The following is a 27,110-nucleotide window of genomic DNA, read 5'->3' on the forward strand; positions in this document are numbered from 1 at the left end:
AATACTGACATATAAACATTTCGACAAGAGGACAACTTTACGACCAAATTGTACCTATTTTACAACGAATATCAACGATAATGAATATTCTAGATCCTTAAAGTAAAATACGGGTGTGAGCGGTATACCATATGTTCGTCATTTCTCGCCGAGTCTCGTCATTTCACGTGGCATTGTATTTATAATCTTTTGTATAATTCAGTTTTATTTGCCGAAGGACATATAGCAGATTAGTAACTCGAGGTATTCGAACAACGTGCGCGTTACGCTGACATGTGACGGTTGTAAGGAACATTTGACACAACAACCTACATAGAGCCGTTGAGATGTAAATCACTTCTTGAGAATGCATTACAAAGCACTTGTCAACATTGGAGTATAATACTACGAAGTCATGACTAGGAATTCAACTCGAACGTACACAAAGGTTATAGACCGAACCCCCTTTAACCATGTTTATACCAGTTGCACGCCGACAACACACTTAAATCGGATTGTTAACACCACGTGTATATAAAAAATATGTCCTCATTTGTATATCACACATTGGCATAGAACCGAATATCAAAAGTAAATAATACAGTGTTATTGCAGCCTTAACAAGTGAGTGGCGTCTCGGGATAAGTTATTTACCAGCTGTACAGACAGGTTTAGATTTCATGAGGTAAATATGTGCCTATTTGTAATCAGCCAGTGTTCACCTACAAGTGTACAATGAAGAAGAATCTGCATCATCAGTAGCACCACATGCCGTGTGTATGTTTGGCTGTCGTTGACATTTGACATTGTACATGTCCCCGTTTTCCTGACATAGGAAACAATACAACGAAGTATGTGACCTAGCCATGGCTTCCTGTTGCCATGTTTAACCCAATTTCGTAATACCCTAACAATTATAAATTAGTCGAGACAATGCATCCAATGAAACATCCCCGTCCTGCTTCGTACTTGATTTAGGGACATGTGCTTGTCAGACACGTGAACGGGCTGATAACGGATATTCTCCGGAATGTGCATACTTGGTTTGATTAACCATGGGGGACTAATGGCTTGTTCTTTGGTTAAATACTTGTGTTATCACACGCTTATTTAGCAATGAACAATATCAGTCTTACGATGCTCCTTGTTGCCGTGGTGATCCTTGCACTGGACCATACAGGGTTGTCTTCTCTGGCCTTATGTTTTAATTTTAAGGTCTATGAAACAGATTATGAAATTATTCTGCCCTAACTTGCCTTACGTTTTTTGTGAGATTGGTTACAAAATATCCCCATATCACTACGCAAAATGTACCCATTTGTTAGTCAATGTTCAGTGCTTGGATATGAGACGAGACATGTGACAAGCGTTATGCTTCCTCTATATCCATTTTAGTGCTAAAAATTGGGCAAAAGCATTCGCTAAGCAGAGTAAGGTCCCGTATGCGTTAGACGGTAGATATGTCGGTCGGTTCGAATCTAGGTTTGCTTGATTTGGTGCTTGGTTTGTCAGCACCGTGATTATATAAAAACCTAAAATATACGTCACATAGGGATTTTCTCGCACATGCTGCTGTAAGCTCATATGTGAATGAAATACTGCTCAAAGCCTTGTTAAACTAGTTCACTCTGAGCATTGAAATTTGCAGGACAAGTTTTTATCGGTTTTGGTGTTGGTCGAAATAAAATACGGTGGATAACTTCTTTAATAGGGGAACGCTTGGTGGAAGTATCAGATACAATATTTAGTAATCAGCTGATTACATTTGTCCACACGAGACGTTGAACGTGATTGGAAGGTACAAACCATTACTTGGGGAGGTGGGTTAGCCTACTGGTTCAAGCGTTCGCTCTTCGCGCCGAACAACCAGGATCGATTTCACATACAATGTGTGAATCCTATTTCTGGTGCCCCATCATGAGTGGTATACAGCCAAAGTCACTCACTCACTCACTGTTGTAGTAAATGGGGTCATATAAATAAATGAATTCTTAGCAAAACGGTATTCCCACAACTTAATGGGGATCATGTTCACGTAATGCTCACGCAGTTAGTAAAACGGCTTAATTTAAATGTCTGTACACTGAATGTATGACACGGTGAATGTATGACGGTATAACTTGTGCCGTAAATACCCCCAGGCTTTCAAAGCGTTAAACATTCATTTTTAATTTCACGTTTGAATTCAGCCTTTAGGACCCATATCTTAACCACTGTCACCAGGTGCAATGAATGGCATATTGAAACTAACACGTCACAATTTAATTCTGGACTCACAAAAGTCCAGAAACTCTCTGCACTGTGGGCACTTTCTGACAAGGGATTTGACCAAATTAAACATGCAGTGGTTATGAATATATGCCAAGGATGAAAAAATGAAAAAAAATTCTTTCGAAAACTTTAAATTTAAACTCGCTCGCCCATGGGCGGGCCCATGGGCGAACAGTATTATGGGCCGGCCCATGGGCGAGAATGTTTAATTTCGATCAGAATTCATGTTTTGGAGGTTGTAAATGAATGAGTGTATGTTTGTAAGCATCATGAAACAAATTTCAACTCATTTTGACTTAATTCGACTAATTTAGAGCGATATTAAAATCTCGCCCATGGGCGAAAAACATTTTGGCCCATGGGCGAGAATATTGACTTTACTCAAAATATATGATTTTCCATGTTTTGGAGGTTGTAAATGAATGAGTGTATGTTTATAAGTACCATGAAACAAAATTCAACTCATATTGACTTAATTCCACTAACTTAAAACGATATTAAAAATCTCGCCCATGGGCGAAAAATAGGATTGGCCCATGGGCGAGAATAATTACTTTACTCAAAATACATGTTTTCCCATGTTTTTGAGGGTTGTAAATGAATGAGTGTATGTTTATAAGCATCATGACACAAATTTCAACTCATTTTAACTTAATTTGACTAACTTAGAGCGATATTAAAAATCTCGCCCATGGGCGAAACACATTTTGGCCCATGGGCGAGAATATTGGCTTTTAACCAAATACATGATTTTCCATGTTTTGGAGGTTGTAAATGAATGAGTGTATGTTTATAAGTACCTTGAAACAAAATTCAACTCATATTGACTTAATTCGACTAACTTAGATGGATGCTAAAAATCTCGCCCATGGGCGGAATACATTTTGGCCCATGGGCGAGAATATTGACTTTACTCAAATACATGATTTTCCATGTTTTGGAGGTTGTAAATGAATGAGTGTATGTTTATAAGTACCATGAAACAAAATTCAACTCACATTGACTTAATTCGACTAACATAGAGCGATATTACAAAATCTCGCCCATGGGCGAAAAATAGGTTATTATGGGCGAGAATATTGACTTTTACTCAAAATACATGATTTTTCATGTTTTGGAGGTTGTAAATGAATGAGTGTATGTTTATAAGTATCATGAAACAAAACTCAACTCACATTGACTTAATTCGACTAACTTAGAACGATATTAAAAATCTCGCCCATGGGCGAAAACACATTTTGGCCCATGGGCGAGAATATTGACTTTACTCAAAATACATGATTTTCCATGTTTTGGAGGTTGTAAATGAATGAGTGTATGTTTATAAGTATCATGAAACAAAATTCAACTCATTTTGACTTAATTCGACTAACTTAGAACGATATTAAAAAATCTCGCCCATGGGCGAAACACATTTTGGCCCATGGGCGAGAATATTGACTTTTACTCAAAATACGTGATTTTCCATGTTTTGGAGGTTGTAAATGAATGAGTGTATGTTTATAAGTACCTTGAAACAAATTTCAACTCATATTGACTTAATTCGACTAACTTAGAACGATGTTAAAAAATCTCGCCCATGGGCGAAACACATTTTGGCCCATGGGCGAGAATATTGGCTTTTACTAAAATACATGATTTTCCATGTTTTGGAGGTTGTAAATGAATGAGTGTATGTTTATAAGTACCATGAAACAAAATTCAACTCATATTGACTTAGTTCGACTAACTTAGATGGATGTTAAAAAATCTCGCCCATGAGCGAAAAATAGGTTGGCCCATGGGCGAGAATATTTACTTTTATTCAAAGTATATGTTTTCCATGTTTTGGAGGTTGTAAATGAATGAGTGTATGTTTATAAGTATCATGAAACAAAAGTCAACTCATATTGACTTAATTTGACTAACTTAGAGTGATATTGCCCATGGGCGAAAAAGAGGTTGGCCCATGGGCGAGAATGTATAATTTCGATCAGAAGTCATGTTTGGGAGGTTGTAAATGAATGAGTGTATGTTTAAAAGCATCATGACACAAATTTCAACTCATTTTGACTTAATTTGACTAACTTAGAGAGACATTAAAAAATCTGGATTATTTACGGTAACATGGATTAGCTAATAGCGAATTGCCGGGAGACCCACTTTCACACGATCACTCAACCATACCCATTGCCGGTTGAGCCAAACCATTTTCAACTCTTGTTCTCTTAAAAGTGGCTTTCCCGGACTATAGCTATCAGCACACCCCAATCCGACCATCTGTCATTAATTACCTGTCATGAGCTATCAGTTGTATTGAAAGCTCTCGCCTATTGTTTCATTACTTAATTGTTTCACGGATTGGTATGTAGTCACTCCAAATTCACCCATATGTGCGTGACTGTCCTCTCCGACGTCCGCGCCCACCTCTCAACCTAGCAATCTCGATCCACTTTCTGCTCACTATCAAGCCATCTACAACTTCACCTCTCTCCAACCACCTGTCTTCTCAGAGGTCCGCGCGCCTCTATATTCCTTCATTTTTTCACATCAACTCTACCTCCCAACAACTACTGTCTCCTCCGAGGTCCGCGCGCCTACAGCCACCACCGACCCCGCCGCCTCTCAAGTACCATCCATAACAAACTCCACGGTCAAGGCCGCCCATAGCCCCTCAATTACTACACTCGCTCAGCCTGCCTTGCCCCCTCAATGCTCCCATACCACCCCTTCACCCCACTCCACCCTAGAAGGACTTACAAGGTCCTTTCATACGTTAGCGACTGTGCACAAATTTAGCCATCACTTAAAACACAAAGTATCCTACTATTATAAACCTGGTGTATCTAAATTTACTTCAAATGTTTTAGACATACGTACCCTCTCAAGAAGACAAAACTGTGAAACCCGTAAAGGTCCGGGTCAGAATTGGCCTTCAGTAACCCATGCTTATCGTAAAGGTGACTACCGGGATCGGGTGGTCAGGCTCGCTGGCTTGATTGACACATGTCATCGGTTCCCGATTGCGCCGAACCCGTGAAGATCCGGGTTAGAATTGATCTTCAGTAACCCATGCTTATCGTAAGAGGCGACTAACGGGATCGGGTGGTCAGGCTCGCTGGCTTGGTTGACACATGTCATCGGTTCCCAATTGCGCTGATCGATGTTCATGCTGTTGATCACTGGATTGTCTGGTCCAGGCTCGATTATTTACAGACCGCTGCCATATAGTTGGAATATTGCTGAGTGTGGCGTAAAACTAAACTGACTCATCCAACTGCTTAGATCGATGCTCAATTTGTTGATCACTGGATCGTCTGGTATAGACTCGATTATTTACAGACTGTCGCCATATAGCTGGAATATTGCTGAGTGCAGCCTAAAACTAAACTTACTCGCTCACTCACTCCAAACTGTGAAAATTAGGAACACCTCTAGCTACCAACAATGTCAACAAGAACATAATGGAGTCCCTGCATCAATACATCTTCAAGACTAAACGAATCGATAAATTATTCTAGACCAATATCTGTACGCAAATAATTAAATGTAACTGCAAGTTCAAGGTTCCTAAGCACGTACGTACAATGCACATTTACCCTACCTCATGTAATAATGTCCATCTCTGATTGATTCACGTGACCTTGAACAAATGGTGGACGGAAAAAAGTCATAGGAAAAAGTCATGAAAAAAAAGACATAGAAAAAAACTATTATAAAACATCATGCTCTCCAGTTATTTACTTTGTTTATACTATTTCACTTTCAAGTTAATTATTCCTTTAGTGTGACGCTTTAAGCAATTGGATCTTATCAAAACAGGAGAGATGAACAGATTGTGGGATTAAAAGTCACAAGTCACCTGATTGTTTATTTAACTAGCTTTGAGCTTGACGATATCACAGCGATTAATGAACTCATGGGATTATCAGTTAATGCTCTTACTCAAATGGCTCCCTTCTAGCAGCTAATATAAGACTCGCTGGCCGTCAGACTGTGATCCAAACTCTTCATGGCATTGGCTGGAACATTCGGTTAAATATAATAAAAATATGCTGGGACAACTGACTGATGTAGTGCTGTTGCAGATCAAAGTGTTATGATGACAGTGCATTTTCTGATGTCATGTATTTTACTTGAATGATTACATTAATTTTATAAGTTAGGTTCAAATACTGCTTGGTTCACTGCTTGGGTGGTGTTGTACAAATCATTTATATCCCGCCCCATTGAAAAAAACGGTATCTTCCCATAAGACAGACAAAATAGTTTATTTATGTGTCACGTGAATGTACATAAGATAGACCTCCCAAAAAGACAGACCGCTTAAAACAGCACGTTTTATGGTTGGTTGCATAAGGCTTAATGAAGCTGTACCCTTGAAAATGTGCATCCACGGCAGTCAGTAAACCGTGAAGCAGTGGTTCAAATCGACTAGTCAGTACCTTGTTAGTGAAATATATGACTGAATTTCAAGCTATATTTACATGAAGAGAGATTTAAGATATTTTTGCCTAAGGTTATGTATAAATATGGTTTTATAAAAATCTTTCTATGATGTATATTTTTGACCCTCTAGATAACAGTGTTTCATAAGCCTGTTAAGGCTGGATGTATATAAAACATTATGCGTTTATGTTATATGTATTATATATCTTGTTTACATACATGGGGCACTTTGATAAACTATGTCTAGCTGTCTGTCTGTCTTTAAACATTCGTTAAGATAAATTCTGTTTACTATTGTGATGCGGTGTATTCGAGGATTTTTGCGTCCCGTTTTATCCACCTAGCCGAAGGTGTCAGTGACAGTTTGCTACTACTTATGATAGGAATTAATTTGACGTTTTTGTTTATCCAGTTCTTGTGTATTCTGTTATATTTTATATGTACCGGTGAGGTATTAATAAAAGCAATGTTTTGCTTGTTTACCAAAACAGATTCTCTGATAATATAAATATGTTTAAACCATATGTTCAAAACTGAAATACAATATGAACATGCACACAATAGCAAAATTGAAAAGCACATCTTGCCAAACAAGGTTTTCAAGAGCATATACGCATAAATGTGCACGTCTTGAGAAAGGTCAAAGTTCCTATTCCTGTCTCAGTAAACAGGGTTGTTCAATCACACATATATGCACACCAATTTTGCATGACAAATAAGTTGATGCACAAAAGAGAATTTAACACCATTTCGACACCTTATAATACAATCAATTCGAGATTTCCTTAGAATGTACGATATGTGGCTGCGCGATAAGCGCAGTCAGTCTTTTAAAAAAACCCTCTCACGAGCACCTGTACATCTCACACCTAGCCCAGAGTGATCAATGGATTGTATATATTTGGAAAGCCAAATACACTTGAAAGTCGTGGCTGTATAACTCCAATACACAAGACCAACGGATGGGACACAACGACTTTTTCGACGCAAATTGCCGCAGGCGCTTTGCGGAAATTACGTAACTGAACGCGGAGACACACTAAACGTCATCGTTCCGCTCCGTGACCTTGTCTTTGCGAGCCACACTGAAATACTCAACTAAGGTGAAACTCAGAATGATGAAATTGGAAATGAGGAAGAAACCAGCTAAATCAACATGTGGATGACAACACAGTAACTTGAAAATCTCTCTTGAATTCTTATGACAATGCAATATCTGTTGAGACCATGATAATTTGAACAACGGAGAAAGTTATATGGATATACAACTTCTTTATTATATTGTAAGCGGCGTTTCGGCGCTGTACCCCAACAGGCAGCAGGGTTACCTGGGATACGAGGACACACATGAATGAGCGTGCAGGGCAGGTTGTTCCGTTTGTAATATGGTCCAGGATATTTTGGCTGCCCATAAAATTGACGCTGTGACTTCATTCATTCATTTATGTCAATATACATATTATCATCATCATCAATCTCATCAACAGTATTATGAAATACAACCATTAGGCAATATTAGCACTTCCACCATGATACAAACATACATTATTATAAAATATCACATTATACACAATATCACAAGCATACATCATTATTCATAGTCCCACAAGGTGAGACACACCGTAAGCAAGTGGAGTCTCAACATCATCTTGCAGCAGTCTACCCTAGCCGTTCTTCAAGCTGGCGATATTTGTTTTCTTAGGTCTCACACAACCACGACCCTGCAACTACATCAATGTTATTTCTGTGTAGTTCTGTTATGACCTTATCAGATTGATATGTCAACGAGATAAGTGATGTGTTCAGTTTAAACATAACACCAATCATTAATTTAATGACTCACTCGTGTTAGTGTCAGTTCAGGTGAACTCTGTTCACGGGCTCAGCGCAGTGGTAAGGTGAACCGTAATCCCATAAAACCAGTGAGGCATGAAGTCCCACATAGCCTAATGAGCGGTATCTGCCTAACTGGATAATTTTAGGCCTAAAAAGTGTATCACCTGTTGTTTCAAGAGATTAGCATGGTTCAGTGACCTGAAACCTTTAAAAATATCTGCTGGCAAACTGGGGACACCCTGCTTTCGGCGTAGCTGCTAAAACCGTTATCAAGCAACTGATGTCTACTGGGTAGACCCGTAGAAAGGACCAGAGACCATATAATATATCTATTATATGGTCTCTGGTTAGACCTTTGGGTCGAGGTAAAAATCCTTGGATGTTTGATGTTGTGACGACGGTGTTGTTTTAAGGAATAGGACACTAGCTTTCTACCAAATGTAAAATGTGTTAACTCAGCTCACCCTACATTTCGTGGTGAAAGATACCTTTGTGTAAATGGTTATAAGTTCATAGTGAAAGAGAGGAAAAGGGGAGAATGGATCTCGTGAAAATGCATGCAGAAAGACTGCATACAGATCAACACTCTCAACTATCTTAACGACATAGTTTCTAAAATACCGAGAGACCACATCCACGGACCTGTGCATAACGAGGTCAAGGTAAATCTTTTCGGCTGTTGCAAAATATTGACAATTTTTAAAAGGTAAAATCAAACTCAGTCTTGAATATATTGTGTATTCCTCATTGCCTAATGTAAAGACTACATATTAATACTATGGATAGTTCAATGTATAGTTTAAACATGTTTTCTTCAAGTAATCATGACGGGATTGGCAAACAAACATAAACATGCATGTCAATGCCGCTCCATAACAATAATACAATTACATAGATAGTGATGTACACTGTCTGCAAAACATAATGTGTGCAAATCATAATGGCAATCCACAAGGGCAATATTAAAAATATTGCATGCAACTTACTCTCTGGTGTCCTCCGATCAGTTAGACGTCCCAGACACGTCAAATCAACATAAGTTATGGTTGGTTGCACGCAGGTACACTGCACTGTTACCTTTAACAAAGTTATGTGCTTAAGAATATATTAAGCCATATAATTAATAGGGCTGTAATGATGCATCAAACTATCGATGAATTGCAATTATTCCGAAAGCAATTAATCGATGTTGGAGAAATGAAAAATTATCGATCCATCAATAGAATGTGTGACTATCGATAGCTTAGTGATGGTTATTTATTCTTATTAAATATTTGTGTTGTTTTGATTTTTTTTATTGTTAAGGTGCAAACCTGCAGCTTCATTGAGTTTATGTTTTAACTGTTTACTCCATCTTGGTTTCAAGTTTCTTGTCAGTTATTCATAGGGGGAGCAGAGGAAGCCCAACAGCCATTCGTATCCACCATTGTACCGCTGGGAGTAGTAACTCAATTAGTTACATGGGAAATCTATAATCCTGTTTTGATCAAAGTGAACATTATGAACACAAACTGTGAGAAGCCGAAGTCAATTAATATTAGTATTCTGATCAAAGTATTTCTGCACAAAAGTAACAAACTCATAATTAGTGTTAAAATATACCACTAACCACTAATATGAAAACATCTCGTTAGTCTATGGGACGGGTCTATTACGCCACTGGGTAAAACTAGGTTTGTAATCACAGTCACGCCTGATTGATCCAAAGTTGTCTGATAATTGGCGTGTCTGACAAATGGGATGTCTAACTTATGAGAGCAAAAGCATACATGGAATTTGAGACCCCTTCTTCATCTCGGTTAAATGTGTGTTTAGCAATAAGAAATCCTAAATAAAAAACCCAACTTGCTTATATATACAGGATGTACAGGAGGACTGCAACAGTCACAATGGATTGACATGAGAGTGACGATGAGAGCTATCGGGATAGGTTTGTATGTTGAGGTACACTATCTTCTTATAAGTTTTCATTACTATCAATGCATCCCACTAATATATGATAACATTCATGATAACAGCACTCCGTGTCCAGCTCGTTAAACGACACAATAAAAATACAATTAATATAATAGACTCACTCCCTTAAACCTCGGGCGAAGAATAGCCGTGACGGGCAGACGGGAATTACAAAATAATTGATCACAAAATATTAAAACGAAACGTGCGAACCTGGGTAGGTACACCTCGCAAGTGTGGGGTTGCCCACGATAGAAGTTATTCAACAATGAATACTATGACGACATACCGAGTGTCACGTAGAATAAAAAACACAGTTTTGATGCTTTTTGTTTCCTTTGTGAGGAGGTTTGACAAGGCCCTTCGCTCCCGAGTGGTGACGTGTGACGTCCTGGGCAGGAAGTGACAGTGTATTGACTTCTCTCCTTTATTACCCAGTTGGGGCTCCCTAATTGACCTTTATTTGTTCTGAAGCAGCATGGACTATTTATTTTATTTGGAAGTGGTTATTGGCAAATGTCAATAGGATTGACAAGACATATTTCAATGCAGTTACATTTTTAAGCTCTCACAATACTGTTTATGTTCCAAGAATTACAAATTAACAGTAATATTTCATATTCAACAATTTCTTAATTTTGACTGTTCTGACGTGTATGTTTTGATATTATCCGTTCGTACACGCATACCATTGACGAGCCACATTTCATGGCATTACTTCTAATGTTTTAAGTGCCTAGTGACTACATATGATGAGGTAGGTGAGAGCTAAAGTAATAATTAATATGTTTATAATTAGGGATAAACCACCATACCCCCAAAACATGGAAAGCATATATTTTGAGTAAAAGTAATTATTCTCGCCAATGGGCCAACCTATTTTTCGCCCATGGGCGAGATTTTTTAATATCGTTCTAAGTTAGTCGAATTAAGCCAATGTGAGTTGAATTTTGTTTCATGATACTTATAAACATACATTCATTCATTCATTTACAACTTCCAAAACATGGAAAATCATGTATTTTGAGTAAAAGTCAATATTCTCGCCCATGGGCCAAACTGTTTTTCGCCCATGGGCGAGATTTTTTAATATCGCTTTAAATTAGTCGAATTAAGTCAAAATGAGTTGAAATTTGTGTCATGATGCTTACAAACATACACTCATTCATTTACAACCTCCAAAACATGGAAAAACACATATTTTGAATAAAAGTCATTATTCTCGCCCATGGGCCAAACTGTTTTTCGCCCATGGGCGAGATTTTTTGATATCGCTCTAAGTTAGTCAAATTAAGTCAATATGAGTTGAATTTTGTTTCATGATACTTATAAACATACATTCATTCATTTGCAACTTCCAAAACATGGAAAAACATATATTTTGAGTAAAAGTCAATATTCTCGCCCATGGGCCAAAATGTGTTTCGCCCATGGGCGAGATTTTTTAATATCGCTCTAAATTAGTCGAATTAAGTCAAAATGAGTTGAAATTTGTGTCATGATGCTTACAAACATACACTCATTCATTTACAACCTCCAAAACATGGAAAAACATATATTTTGAGTAAAAGTCAATATTCTCGCCCATGGGCCAAAATGTGTTTCGCCCATGGGCGAGATTTTTTAATATCGCTCTAAATTAGTCGAATTAAGTCAAAATGAGTTGAAATTTGTGTCATGATGCTTACAAACATACACTCATTCATTTACAACCTCCAAAACATGGAAAAACACATATTTTGAATAAAAGTCATTATTCTCGCCCATGGGCCAAACTGTTTTTCGCCCATGGGCGAGATTTTTTAATATCGCTCTAAGTTAGTCGAATTAAGTCAATATGAGTTGAATTTTGTTTCATGATACTTATAAACATACATTCATTCATTTGCAACTTCCAAAACATGGAAAAACATATATTTTGAGTAAAAGTCAATATTCTCGCCCATGGGCCAAAATGTGTTTAGCCCATGGGCGAGATTTTTTAATATCGCTCTAAATTAGTCGAATTAAGTCAAAATGAGTTGAAATTTGTGTCATGATGCTTACAAACATACACTCATTCATTTACAACCTCCAAAACATGGAAAAACATATATTTTGAGTAAAAGTCAATATTCTCGCCCATGGGCCAAAATGTGTTTCGCCCATGGGCGAGATTTTTTAATATCGCTCTAAATTAGTCGAATTAAGTCAAAATGAGTTGAAATTTGTGTCATGATGCTTACAAACATACACTCATTCATTTACAACCTCCAAAACATGGAAAAACACATATTTTGAATAAAAGTCATTATTCTCGCCCATGGGCCAAACTGTTTTTCGCCCATGGGCGAGATTTTTTAATATCGCTCTAAGTTAGTCGAATTAAGTCAATATGAGTTGAATTTTGTTTCATGATACTTATAAACATACATTCATTCATTTGCAACTTCCAAAACATGGAAAAACATATATTTTGAGTAAAAGTCAATATTCTCGCCCATGGGCCAAAATGTGTTTCGCCCATGGGCGAGACTTTTTAATATCGCTCTAAATTAGTCGAATTAAGTCAAAATGAGTTGAAATTTGTGTCATGATGCTTACAAACATACACTCATTCATTTACAACCTCCAAAACATGGAAAAACACATATTTTGAATAAAAGTCATTATTCTCGCCCATGGGCCAAAATGTGTTTCGCCCATGGGCGAGATTTTTTAATATCGCTCTAAGTTAGTCGAATTAAGTCAATATGAGTTGAACTTTGTTTCATGATACTTATAAACATACATTCATTCCTTTACAACTTCCAAAACATGGAAAAACATATATTTTGAGTAAAAGTCAATATTCTCGCCCATGGGCCAAAATGTTTTTCGCCCATGGGCGAGATTTTTTAATATCGCTCTAAGTTAGTCGAATTAAGTCAATATGAGTTGAATTTTGTTTCATGATACTTATAAACATACATTCATTCATTTGCAACTTCCAAAACATGGAAAAACATATATTTTGAGTAAAGTCAATATTCTCGCCCATGGGCCAAATGTTTTTCGCCCATGGGCGAGATTTTTAATATCGCTCTAAATTAGTCGAATTAAGTCAAAATGAGTTGAAATTTGTGTCATGATGCTTACAAACATACACTCATTCATTTACAACCTCCAAAACATGGAAAACACATATTTTGAGTAAAGTCAATATTCTCGCCCATGGGCCAAAATGTTTTTCGCCCATGGGCGAGATTTTTAATATCGCTCTAAATTAGTCGAATTAAGTCAAAATGAGTTGAAATTTGTTTCATGATGCTTACAAACATACACTCATTCATTTACAACCTCCAAAACATGAATTCTGATCGAAATTAAACATTCTCGCCCATGGGCCGGCCCATGGGCCTTGTTCGCCCATGGGCCTGCCCATGGGCGAGCGAGTTTAAATTTAAAGTTTTCGAAAGAATTTTTTTTCATTTTTTCATCCTTGGCATATATTCATAACAACTGCATGTTTAATTAGGTCAAATCCCTTGTCAGAAAGTGCCCACAGTGCGGAGAGTTTCTGGACTTTTGTGAGTCCAGAATTAAATTGTGACGTGTTAAATTCTTCACTTTGATAGGAACCTCCTTCACAAATGCCACCTGTTTCTGAGCAAAGCATACTGAATAGTAGGCCCTTTCCTTCGGAGTCTTAGATTTCATCTCCTCAAAGGCATTACAAGGCTGCTTAGCTGAAATTTACAATCATGAACAAACCTGTGACATTTCATTAAAATGCCATTTAGAGTGATTATAGCGTTTGTTATAAAACAGGAATATTTGTTACCTGAAAGTAATCGAGAGTAAACACGAACCTGCAAACACATAACGTCGGTGCTAAAAATACACAGTTTCAACGTCGAAAACCAATATTTTGGTAAAACATGTAGAAAACTTATTGCTCTGTACTTTCGTGGTTAATTCCTGATGCCCCCCTCATTCATCTATTCGACTACATAGAAACATACAGAAATACCTTCAAGGATGTTGAAGGCTGGTAGAATGTCAACATCGTGGACATGGCTGGATTTCGCACAGCCCAGTTGGTACTGAATAAAATGAGGTGTATCCCGGATGTACTTCAGAGAGCCAGCAAATGTTCTCCACTGAGTATCAAGCGTCTCCTTCAGAGTGGCAAGTATGTACTTCATTCTGGCTTGGAGATGTTGAACTGAACTGACATCGTTGATGAACACGACCAGATCGACGTCAGACTTCCCTAGAACATTTGTGCTCTTTCCGAGTGATCCACTCTGTGAAGAACGATTCCATTTCGTGTAAAAGATAAGCCTCGGTGCATCAACAGGTAACATACAAGCGATAAAACGCCGGAACATATGGTACAAGTCAAACGAAAGAACGAGACTTAAGTACATTGTAGATGGGCTGTTAAGTTCAAGTGAAAGAGTTGCCCAAGTTCACTTAACGTGTGTCAATAATATGTTGTTACTTTTGTTGTTATTTATATGTATACTGAACACCAAAGGAAACGCAAGTTTCGAAAAAAAAGAAATTTCATGAAGCTAAGCGTTCATGTTTATGGAACGTTCATGGTAAAGTGACGTAATGATCCCAGATGAGATGATGTCATGCAACTTGACGTCCATACGAACCATTCGCACAAACACACCAGCAGTGCAGCAAAACCATAATGTTAGCACGCATTGAAAGCATGCATTTCACTCTGAGGTATTCTTTATAAAGGTTTGTGTCAAAAAACAGTTCAGTATTGACGTTAGGGGGTGTACACGCCACACAAACGATGCCTAGACTAACGACTGAGCAGAGGGGAGTGGCCCTTGGAAAATTGCACGGAGGTAGCTCTGCAACCGCTGTAGCTAGGCAATTGGGCTGTCATCTTACCACATTACACGACTTGCTCAACGTCATCAGCAAACCGGGGTTGCTGCCGATCGTCCCCGTACCGGACGGCAACGAGTGACAACTCATACGCAAGATCGGTTCATCCGGGTCACTCATCTAAAGAACCGAACTCAAGTAACAGCAGCCTTAGTTCTTGGGTCAAGTGGAGCATTGTCCAGCGATACGATTAGGCGTCGTCTTCTGGCTGCTGGAATCCACTGCCGACGGCCATATGTGGGGCCAGTTTTGACACGTCAACAACGCCAGCAGCCCTCACATAGCAAGGGTGTTGATGGATCATCTGGCTCAGAACAACGTTAACATTTTTCCATGGCCGTCTCTTTGAATATTATGGGACGATTATGGGACGAAATTGGACGGAGGATTGGAGCAGGTAGACAGCCACTCACACTTGCACAATTGGATTACAGATTGGTGTTTGAGCGGAACCAGTTGCCCCAGGCAGTCTTTCAGAGTCTAGTGAACTCATTGAGGCCACGTTGCACGGCCTGTGTGCAAGGTCAAGGTGGCTATACGCGCTACTAAAGAGACTGTCACTTTTCGCGTTCAGGGGTATCTCCATTTGACGGACTGTGATCAATTTGAACTTATTGCAATTCAATGTCAACAGCAACTTTCAACTGTTAAATTGACAGTGTTTTCTATAGAATAAATGATTAGACATGATTTTGGTTGTCTTCTATTAAAAAAACTTGACAAAAGCCAGACTTACGTTACTTTTGCTGTTCAGTATATTTTAGTGAATATATTACCAATACACTATTGTTTTTGCACATATATTAGTGTATGTAGGAATATTTTTATAAATACTGGAACATAATGTTCGAGTCAAAATAATGAATGACAACAGACAAGCGGGTTAGTTTGTTTATGTCAGCGGTCTTAAATAACTGTTCCGACCAGACAATACAGTTCGTATCGACCTATGCCACTGGGATACAATGACATGCATCAACTGTTTCCATAAGTCTCAGCATCTCATCCCCCTACGGATTTCTCACAGCACGGATGGGCTGCTGAAGACCAATCCAACAATCATCTTCGTGGGAACACACCGGTAGAACATCGCTTACCTTAACCACCATGGAGACGCTGAAGTTTGTTTTATGCTGCAGGAAGTTGGTGACACGTTCCACAAGATGGTCGCACTCCCGGCGGTCGTCACTGCTGGGTTGTATAGTGTGCTGGATAAAGTGTTGCAGTGTCTCGCCCCTCGCCATTCCTTCAATGATGGGGGCAGGGCCACCACCTATGTAGTCCTTGAGGGCTTGGCTGCGAATCACCACTGCTCTGGCACATCTCATTATCCTTTCACAGCAACGTTGATCGGGGACGACGTTCTTGTGAGGGTTTGCAGGGTCCAAAACAACTGGTGTAGATCTAGGAAACAAGAAGATTTTTCAGAAATATAAGATCTTTAGGCCTCGGTTGCTTTCAAGACACCTTTTATCAGTTACCAACATTGGTAAAAATGTGTCTTATGTATCGTATGTTCAACGTGAGCCTCCTTCCATGGATTATGAGAAGAGTTACTGCAAAAAATCACAAAGAAATCAATTATCACACGTATATGTTTACAAATAATCAAGCGCGTCTTGCGAAATACATAGATTGGGTGATCCACTGCTTTCGTTTTAATGTAGATTAGTCGAGACACCCGGATTAATCGAGACACCGGGCTTCCGTGTTATGGTATTTTGTACATTACGGGATCAACTACTGACTTCTCTAGAGGCAATCACGAAACGACAAACATAACGAATACGTATTAGAGAATGAGTATATTCCGGTTTCAGCATCTCACAGTGTGGGACACCTCATATAGTGTGGGACACTTCAACACTGGTGTCCATGTAGGAAATCGAGTCCGGGTATTCTTCGCAACGGGCGAACCCTGGAACCCTGCGCTACACACTGACCCAATAGAAATGGAATGTGAGTGTACGTACGGCACGGTCCTATAGTTGCTTGCGGTATATTTGTCTTCCCATGTGATGCTAAGAGATGTAAGGTCGGCCAGCTGGGTCATAATTTCTTCAAACCAGTCTGATATGTCGAAGTCATTTGGCTTTCCTGCTCGCTTCCATCTATAAGTATTGTATGCACAATGAAAAAAGTCATCAATTCAAATGTTGATATTGACAAAAAAACATTTCAAAGCACAGTGTTGATTAAAATAATACTTATGAACAGTTTGAGTCAACATGGCCTGTATGTGATGGTATGAGATTTTCTTATACACTGTACGTTTTAACATGTGTTTGAGACTTACAATGCCGGATATGCCTTGTTTAAGCCATTGCGAATTTTCCTTTTCATACACAGGTGAGGTCTAAAGGGATTCAACGGTATTGCATTTACAAGGCGAAGTACATACAAGTATAAATGCTCATGCCTTTTTATTGTTCTAGTGATGCAGTTGTATCGTGCTCGTCCTTATGTCGGTTTAACAGTACTGAGCTTTATCCCTTTATAAAATGTGCTAGTCTTTATGACTATTTTTAAAGACAATACAAGGGAGATAACTTTCCAGTTGTAAATAGTTCCTTGTGCCTGCTGCTGCTGCAGCTAGTGGTGTTCACATTTGTTAACATTTATGAGAAAGAACTTTACCAAGATTTCAAACAGCGACTTTTGCTTTACTTGATCAAGGTCACAACATTCAAGTGATCTTTGAAAACGTGTGGAAAACACTTCCAAATTCGAATCAACAGTGGCAAAGTTGACGGCCGGTGATATTACCTGTTTTGATTTGTCATATAGTTCAATTATTTTTAGATAGATAATTGACATGCATGTGCGTGTGTTTGTGACGAGAGCTACTAGTGGAACAAAATCGCTCACAGGCTCATGATAATAGTCAGTCGGAATGGTATGGCTTTCGTTCTATGGTCTCTCTGTGTGTGGTGTGACGTGTTGTAGCGGCTGGTTTTAGGCGATTGACGGTGTGTGGTTGGTGTGCAAGATTGTGAGACCTGGCTGGGTGCTGTTTTTATTTGTGACAGTCTGTGTCCGTGATTGCAGTGCAGACAATATATATACAGATTGTTTGCTCCCTGCATTTCGGTAATATTTCTTACAAGTTAAAGTAATATCAAATGTCATCTCTTCGATCAAGCATATTTCCTGTCGACGTTCGAGATACTTACAGTTTAGATAAATGAACTTACACACCTGTGCATCGCCATGACCTCTAGGAAATAGTAGCAGTCTTCCGTTTCTACTTCCTTCTATAACAATGGCATACACGCATGGTTACCACTTACAGTCATGTATAATGTCACTATAAAAATAATGTCCACAAACCCAAAGAACTTCCCTAATTTGAGAAATCGGTTTGGAGACCATGAATATTATTTAGCTGGTACAATATTTATCCACAGATGGGTCGTCATGACAAACATTATATTTACCTTCACCAAATGAAAAGACAATATTTCCTAAAACACGATACATTTGTTGCAATACCAACGTTTGACTATATTACCTTCAGCCAATACTTGAGGATTCTAATGAGGGAGTGAACTTTGCTCGGCGCCTGTCTGATGTAGTCTATCTGTATCTCTGCCAGACACACTGCGTAGAAGTCTTTGACGGCATCGGGGAGGCCTCTCATGTCCATGTACACGTCGTGCTCGTTCTTGTCTGGAAGAACATGGTCAAGATGTACACGACAAATCTTTCCTAGTGAAGGAGGTTTATAACCTTATTTCTTTTTGAATGGTACAGGGAATTACATGTTTACAGACACAATCATATGAATAATTTGAGATACATGTACATGTATTTTTGACATATTGTATATAATATATGTGATAATAGTTTCATTTCGACATTGAACGAACATCGAATGAAAAACATTAGGTTGTTTCTTTTCATGTGAAGGAGTTTCTACATGGCGACCAAGAACTGTAAAATAATTAAATCATCATATGAAGAGTTTATGACATGAAGACAAAAAAGACCAAAACCTCGCGTATTGACGTCTTGAGCATGCTGCACATTTATTTACCTGATATACGATATTTAGAAGGCGCTTTAGTCCGTTTATGGTAGGGATAGATTTTAATCATGTGGTTGCATACATGAACTTTTTTGTGGAGATTAATATTAGGAGATCTTAGCAAACACACATTTCATGGTTAATCGAAAATGTTAGTACACGAACAAGAAGACGTATGGTGAAATATTGCTACTAAGTTTTAATTTTAAATTAACTTCTTTTATATCGAATCATAACATTACCTATTTTTTAATAAGTGAGGAAATACTTTTATATATCAAGATGTACATATATACATGTACACGGAGGTTTTACCCATTAGGTGTGCGTCTGTGAAGTTTCTATTTAGACAAGAATTGATATTTGTACAAATGTTCCTAAAACCTCAGAAGTATTCTACACATGCCTGCACTAAGGCTGAAATACAAATATACTAATACGTAGATATCATCATGGAATACGGAAGAATGACCAGAAGAAATACCATACATGATATATTGAATTTGCCTGTCCACGTGTTAGAATATAAACTGTCGGCTTAAATATCATATATGCGTGCTATTTCACAAGACAAGTTAGATATGCCCTAATCATGTAAGACCACACACGATGACAAAGAAGTTTTGGCCTCGAACACAGAATTTGAGAAAAGCAAATGTTCCGATGAATAAACGCATACATTTATACGTACATTTCAAGATGTCGTATGCAGGGAATACCTCAATGGTGTGTTGTTGGTCCAGATCATGACACGCCAGGCGGAACTTCATCGAGTGAGGTGTATATTCAATGAACTGAATGACCCCAACAAATGCAGAAGAATCCAGCTTGGCTCTTATACTTTCAACGATGCGTCTAGTTTTTGATTTCATGTCCTGAATGGAACTGAGGTCATTGATGAACAAGAACAGATCCACATGTTCCTCATTAAATGTAAATGTGTTCTTGCCAATGGGTCCTCCCTGAAAATACATAGCACATCATGTGACACTATTTCCATTGCGAAAGGGCTTGTAAACTATACAAGACAACACTAAAATACTACCCGGTAGTGACATGGTAAGAATTCCATCTGCTTGTCAGACTGACTAGGCCTAAGAGGATATTTAGGATCACCTCTGATTTGAGCACTGTATTGACAGCCCACATGTACGTGTCAGACAGTATGCTGTGTCAGAATACGTGTCAGAAGTTTGCCCCATAAACTTCATTAGCAGAGCACATCTCAAGATCAATGATATCATGTCATATATACTACGTCCCATCAAAAGTTTAGACTCACTAAAAGCATCCGCTATATGTTATGCACATATATAATTATTAAAAATATAGTTACATCGAAGATGAATTTCTCCACTAACTTGGGGGAACCAACTGCAAACTTGATGCAGATGAACTGCACGAGGACCATGGTGAAAAGCATGTGCAAATATCGTGCATGTGAACCGTGACGGACGCGGGGACTGGGCTACTGTCCACTTTGGCAGAATTTCTTCAACCTGATCAGTGGGACATTAGGAAGGGTGGATGCTCATCAGATGCCATTTATTGAAAATATCCCCGGTAGTTATTGTCTGATTGTAATAAGGCATCCCAGCAGTGTAGGCTTTTCAGATTTTCAAATGTTTGAATGGTATAGTGATTGATCCAATTTGATCCTATTTCTGTGTTTTTTACCTCGATATTTAATCATGTAAAAATATGTCTATGATATCAAAAACACACATTTGATATACTTGAATCCATAAACTAAACAACCCCACTTTGCCAAGTTTTACTTATGTACATAGGAATATACAGTTTTTAACTAAGTACACAGCAAATGCTTATATATATTTCTTATGTAACAATGAAGATCCGTTCGTATCCTCAAAACAGTGTCGGCCCATAAGTTGTGTTTTTCAGGCAATCAAACTTTCATGCAATGCAGCGATTACTACTCTCTTGCTGTAACCCTTGTTTGGTGGTAAATCTACACATGTTATTTGTCATCCTTCACTTGATGGTCAGTTAATGAATTTATAACAAGTATAATTAGTGATAACACCACTCAGATTACCCAACAAAGGTTTCCATTTGGCATTTCTTGTGTCTGGAGTAAATATTCATCTGATGTGGCAAATGTATTACATCTTATTTAATATCCGCATGGAAGTGTAGTAAGAGGAATTATCAGCTGAGTTACAAAACAAACATCGATCAAAGGATTAACTGATAACACGCTGATTGATTCAATGTTTTTATCCTGCACAGCGGATTTGTCAAAAGGTAGTGTTTATGTATGTAGATTTACTAATCTATACTGAATACATCCTGTCGTAATGTCTCTGTGTAAAAACAACGTCCCTACCTTCAAAGGATTAACCGCCAATACATTGATTGCTCATTATTGGCTAACTAAAATACTTTGTTAAAGAATGGCGGACATCATGCAATGTGTTGCCAGGTGTGCTATCTTGGGTGACCAATGGGACTATACACCAATGTGAAAAACCTGAAACCATAGATCACTTTTTCGCATATAAGACTGTTAAAAGACACATGACATGGAACAGGATACTTTGCCAGCTGCAGATGAATGGCATCTCATTCCTTTATGTGGATGTTGATGGATACATTCCCCGAACAAGGTAATTGCCTGATATTGTTGCTATAACTTTAGTCTGTTTTAATTTTAATAGATGCATTTTGTTTTTTATTTACACAGTACCAAAAACCGGATAGAAAACCATTGAAATAAACGTAAATACAGTAGGAAATACATGCCATGACCGGATTTACGTATGTTTTCAGATATTTCCTAACTTCGGGCATATATTTCATATGAATCTATACCTTTTACATATGCTCATCGTACATTTTCGTATGCACAAGCACCTCGTTCATCTATGCCCTGACCGGATTGTCAGGGATTTCCAAATATGAATTGCAAAACAGATACCCCGGTAAATACATGATCATACAGTATTTCCAATGCATTCCTTTGAATTTCAATGGGTGCTGAAATTTCCGATTTCGTTCTAAGTTTTCTCGGGTTGGAAACATGTGAATTTACTTAGGTGGGGAAACACATGTAAATTTTCAAATTTGCAAATGTTTACACACCTTAGATATTTATGTATCATACCGGATTTCAGGGGTATATATATGAACGGTTCATACACCATCATGTTACCTGTACTCAAGCAAGATGATCATATGTTTCCATCATATGAATTACTTGGCTCTTGTAATTTCATTTTCACACATTTTAGTACGTTTGAAATCAACGTTCACATGACCTCAATATTCTTATCACCAAAGAGCCTGACAAAGAAAGCGGTATTACGCAAGCTAACACGCCTTATTAAGCTGCACTCGCTGTTGCTACCAGTATCAGTTACGCCTTGTCTGTGGTGTTGGCAAATCTTGTGAGGTGCATGTTTCGAGGGATTGAAAGGTTCAGTGGTGAACAAAGGGCGATGCGTTGCCCCTTTGTCCTCGCAAGTGTCCCTAGCTGCCCCAAAAGAATAGCACTTTGTCTCTCTTGGAGCACAGCCAAATATGCTACACGAACCAACTCGTAATTTCTTAAGTCTTTTCAGCTCGCGCATCTACTGTAAAATATTTCGTGGCCGTACATAATTGGAATATTATTGCACTGCATGTGCCTGAACCATGTTATTTCTCCATTCGCTCAGCCTTTGCTGTAATAACGCCATACATAAACTTTAAAGTTTGTTTCACTAACGCAAAAGTATACAATAAGAAACAATGTCATATCAAATTATATATTCTGTGAGACATGAAATGAAAAATTAATTTTATCGAGTAGCGATTATGACCGGATAGCACGGGCGGGTGCGTTCTCTGAGTATATCATAGGCATGTTGGATCTCCGTGCCTTTTGTGAAATTCGTCTATATTGTCCTGTTTAAATTGACGATCCATAACTCAGATTGCGAGTAAATATCACGTAAGTAATTGTGATGTCGCATTGCTGTAAATTTCCCTGTCCAAGAAGTCATTCTCTTGTTTGGAGAAGATCTATGGCTATTACGCCCCAGTGTTGCTAAACATCTTATAGGCCTTTAGTCTGACACAGACGCGGACATCGCATGTTCAAGTTCTGATCTGACAGGGGCTGAAAATATCATTCCGACATGAATACAATATCTCAGTGTTTTCCTGAGTAAGTGGAGATCTTTCTACAACATTGGAAGTAACTGTATCGTTGTCCTTCTGATATTCCCCCGAACGAAAGCTCTACCCATTTAGGGTACAATGTGTAAGTTACAGAATTGTAGGGAATAGTCTTAAGACTTTTCTACTTTGACCAGGATTCTTCGAACTTGCAACAGTCGTTTGAGAAGATTAAAAGAGAAAAGGGTAGTGCGCGATGTATATGACGGACGTATATGGAGAACGTTCGAAGAACTTTATAAATACAATAATAGAAATACCGGTTATGTTTAAAACGTACCTTCAGTCTGATAGCCAGAGGGATTATTGTGAAAGATCGCAGTATGTATCATCATAAACGGGCCAAGATAAAAGTACATGTCATTCATCCCCACATTATATCCCACGGGACATCGTTGTTACAGGTAGGGCAAACACTTTCTTCTAAAGGTATCTGCCGGTTTCACGGTACATACATGTGTTCAGATTATCGGGAAAACTAGCGCAAGTTCTCCTCCATCACACCAGAGACCACATAATCTATCATATGGCCTTTGATCACACATATAATTGTATAAATACCCAGTGTTTATTGATAGCGATGAAGCAACTTATCAAAATTTAAGGCCGACAGTATCATCTGCATTACTCTCTTAGATAAGGTGAAATATCACAGGGTTGTCATGGTAACGATAATTTGGCATACTATTTATTGGGTTATTCTTTAATTTGCGATTAGAATTTAAATCAGTTTTGACATGAGCATGTTAAGAAAAACAGAAGCTGTAAAACACAATGTATTGTGATCGAACCTATAGGCCTTTGTAAAAAAACGAGTTGTAAAACGAGTTTCAAGCCACCTACATAAAAACCTGTTTTCATGATAAATATGTGCTAATCAGTGGCACGATTCCAACCATATCATGGGCATATTTTTGTGAATCATAATCAAACAGTGATGTTACAAGGCGTCCATGCCGCGTCAACAACACATATGCAAACAGGGGCGTAGCTACCATTATACTAGCTCGAGCTTACACATGATCTTTCCTAAAAAATATTTTTTCTTCTAATTTTTGCCAAAAATACGTACAAACACGTTCCATTTAAAAAGTGGAAATCCCTCTACGAATCGTACTGACTACAGTATTCTTTGATTAAAGCATTACCATGTACAGTAAACAGGTTATTCTTCATATCATAACTTTCAGTGATGATTGTGTTTCCATCGACATGTATGAGGATGTTTTGTTACAGTCATGATTATATGTGAATCATCACTGAAATGCAGTTGTTTATTTTTCATTTGCTTATCATTTATTTTAGAAAAAACACCAAATACTCGATGTATGGTATTGTATCAGTGCAGCAGACATGTGTAAACGATGTCCAAACATATTTGTATATGAGGAAATCACATTTCAATTTCCATGGTGGTAAGACATCCGTCCGTATCCACCCTGCCCTCCCTAAATTTTAATGAGGAGGAACACTTTCTTTGAGTGGGATTTTTAGAAGTAGAATTCGTCTTTCAGTATGTTCAAATACAATTAACAAAACACGTTAAAACTCGTCCTTAGCAGATGAGGAATATATATTCAGGTGATATGATTTGACTAGAATGAAATTTAAGAGGGGATACAGGCGGAAGTTTTCCACAATATTTTGAAGCTATTAAAACCATCAAACGTCAAACGATAACTCTTCAGGTCTCATAAAAGATGAAAGTTGGGCAAGCCCTCAATACCACCTAAATATAAGGCTTTGCAGCCCATAGGGCTTACACGAAAAAAATGGCTTGCTACGCGCCTGGCAAACGCACGAGAATTGCAATACGGGCCTCTAACCACTGATTCTCCGTGACCTGGAGACACATGTGACTGAGCGTATGTTGGGGCGTCGTCTGTCATACAGACCCTGAAGCAAATATATCCAAGCTCACGCAAGTCTACAAATTGTGGCAAGTCTAGATTTCCACAGCTTCAGGAGAAAGTCCCAGGGCACCTTTTCATTATATTATATATTTTTTTATTATGAACTTTTATTCTGTGAAATATGTTCATATCAGAGACTAGTTGTTGATCTAGTTCTGACGGGTTGAAGACAAAAGACAAAATGGATACTAGTGCTGTTAAATTTCTTAAATTATATATAAATATTCGCCCTTGTCTCGGGTTAAATGAATATTTTCCACCAAATGTACATTCGGAGGATATCGATATCTAGGTTAAGCTATTTGAATCATATTTACAATTAAAAGACCCAAACAATGGTTTGTTGTCCAAATCTTTGGTTTTCCATATCTTTTCCCAGTCTGTATCACAGTCACAGAAAGATATTTTTCCCCTTCCGTCTCTAGAAAAACTCACTGCAGGGTTCGGGTTATGGAGTGCCATACCAAACACCCACAGCTGGCGGGACCAACATCTCCAGTAACATTTACATCTGCCAACGCTTAATTCGCAAGTGGTGAGGCAATAAGCTAATGAGGCTAAGGGTCCTGTACCATGTTTGTGAAATATCGATGATGCCTTATATAAAGTCTATCATCTAAGCAAGTCTAGCTATGTATGGCGTTAAGTCACTGCTTGGAAAAATGCTCCTTTAGAATTTTATTTGATAAATATTAGTATTTCCATCATATTGGAAAATACATAGACTAAGCATGGCAACCTACACTTCATTGTGACTATGATTAAGGCATCATTTTAAAACACATTGGTTATTCCTTTGAGTTTAACTGACAGGCTTTCGGTGTCAAATTATTTGGAACTCCGGCCAAAGGTGTTGTTATGCTGTCTAGAAATATGGCCTTTTTGTAATGCTTTGGTTACACATAATGATAAGTGATTTTTGTACATATGACGCTTTTGAAGGATAATCTCAGCTGACTAATACTTTGCACGTGTTTCCCTCCACGCTTTCCATACCCGTAAAAGTTAATTTTCCATATATATGTCTGTAACAAAATACTCTAAAGTAAGGGGATGGCTGAATTTGGCCACCTGAGCTAGTGACCACAGCACTCTGGTTATACTGCACTGAGAGAGGACAGAGTTTGGCAAGATACCAATAGATATGCTTGTCATTTAAACCTTTATCTGATGTTTGTGGAATGTGATTTTATAATTGAAGATGCTTCCTGCACCTGTAGCCCCAATATAGATGTTGTTAGTCTGTGAATCTTCCAAATTACTTCGTCTCTTTTTTCAGTTGAAATTAAGATCTTTGCCTTTCATCAAAATAACATATTTTCAGTCTTAATGTGCCTATGTCGGGAATCAAACACCGGTTTTTGACCTGACAGGCGAACGCTTTAACCACGAGCGTACCCCCATCATTCCTTGATACTATTAAAGAATATACATTGGTACATTTATTATACATTCAAGATTGAACCCAGGTTTGTCACTATATATCCTTCAGTTTTTAAGTTAGTGACGTGATCTGCACACTGATAATTTAAAAAGAGGAATATAAATAATGATTGTTTCCGATCTTTATCCAATGTAGTTTTCCATTTATCTATTAATTTTCAGGTTCTATTTTCTGGAAATTTTGTTCGCAGGTACTTTTA

At 38.1% G+C, this 27,110-nt stretch overlaps 1 protein-coding gene across 1 annotated transcript in view; it reads right to left on the reverse strand.

Annotated features, from left to right (window-relative positions):
• LOC124265685 (2'-5'-oligoadenylate synthase 2-like) overlaps window positions 1–27,110 on the reverse strand; it is a 51,288-nt gene that overhangs the window by 16,283 nt on the left and 7,895 nt on the right. Inside the window, exons 3-9 of the mRNA XM_046700522.1 lie at window positions 20,064–20,334; window positions 18,857–19,014; window positions 18,544–18,599; window positions 17,319–17,456; window positions 16,443–16,749; window positions 14,462–14,738; window positions 14,050–14,177 (exon numbers count right to left, since the gene is read on the reverse strand). Coding sequence (XP_046556478.1) covers window positions 14,050–14,177; window positions 14,462–14,738; window positions 16,443–16,749; window positions 17,319–17,456; window positions 18,544–18,599; window positions 18,857–19,014; window positions 20,064–20,334 — 1,335 coding nt within the window. The remainder of the gene's footprint in view (window positions 1–14,049; window positions 14,178–14,461; window positions 14,739–16,442; window positions 16,750–17,318; window positions 17,457–18,543; window positions 18,600–18,856; window positions 19,015–20,063; window positions 20,335–27,110) is intronic.

The sequence above is a fragment of the Haliotis rubra genome, unplaced genomic scaffold, assembly GCF_003918875.1.
Source record: "Haliotis rubra isolate DU_JTF1 unplaced genomic scaffold, ASM391887v1 Scf10, whole genome shotgun sequence".
Taxonomy (NCBI): Eukaryota; Metazoa; Mollusca; class Gastropoda; order Lepetellida; family Haliotidae; genus Haliotis; species Haliotis rubra.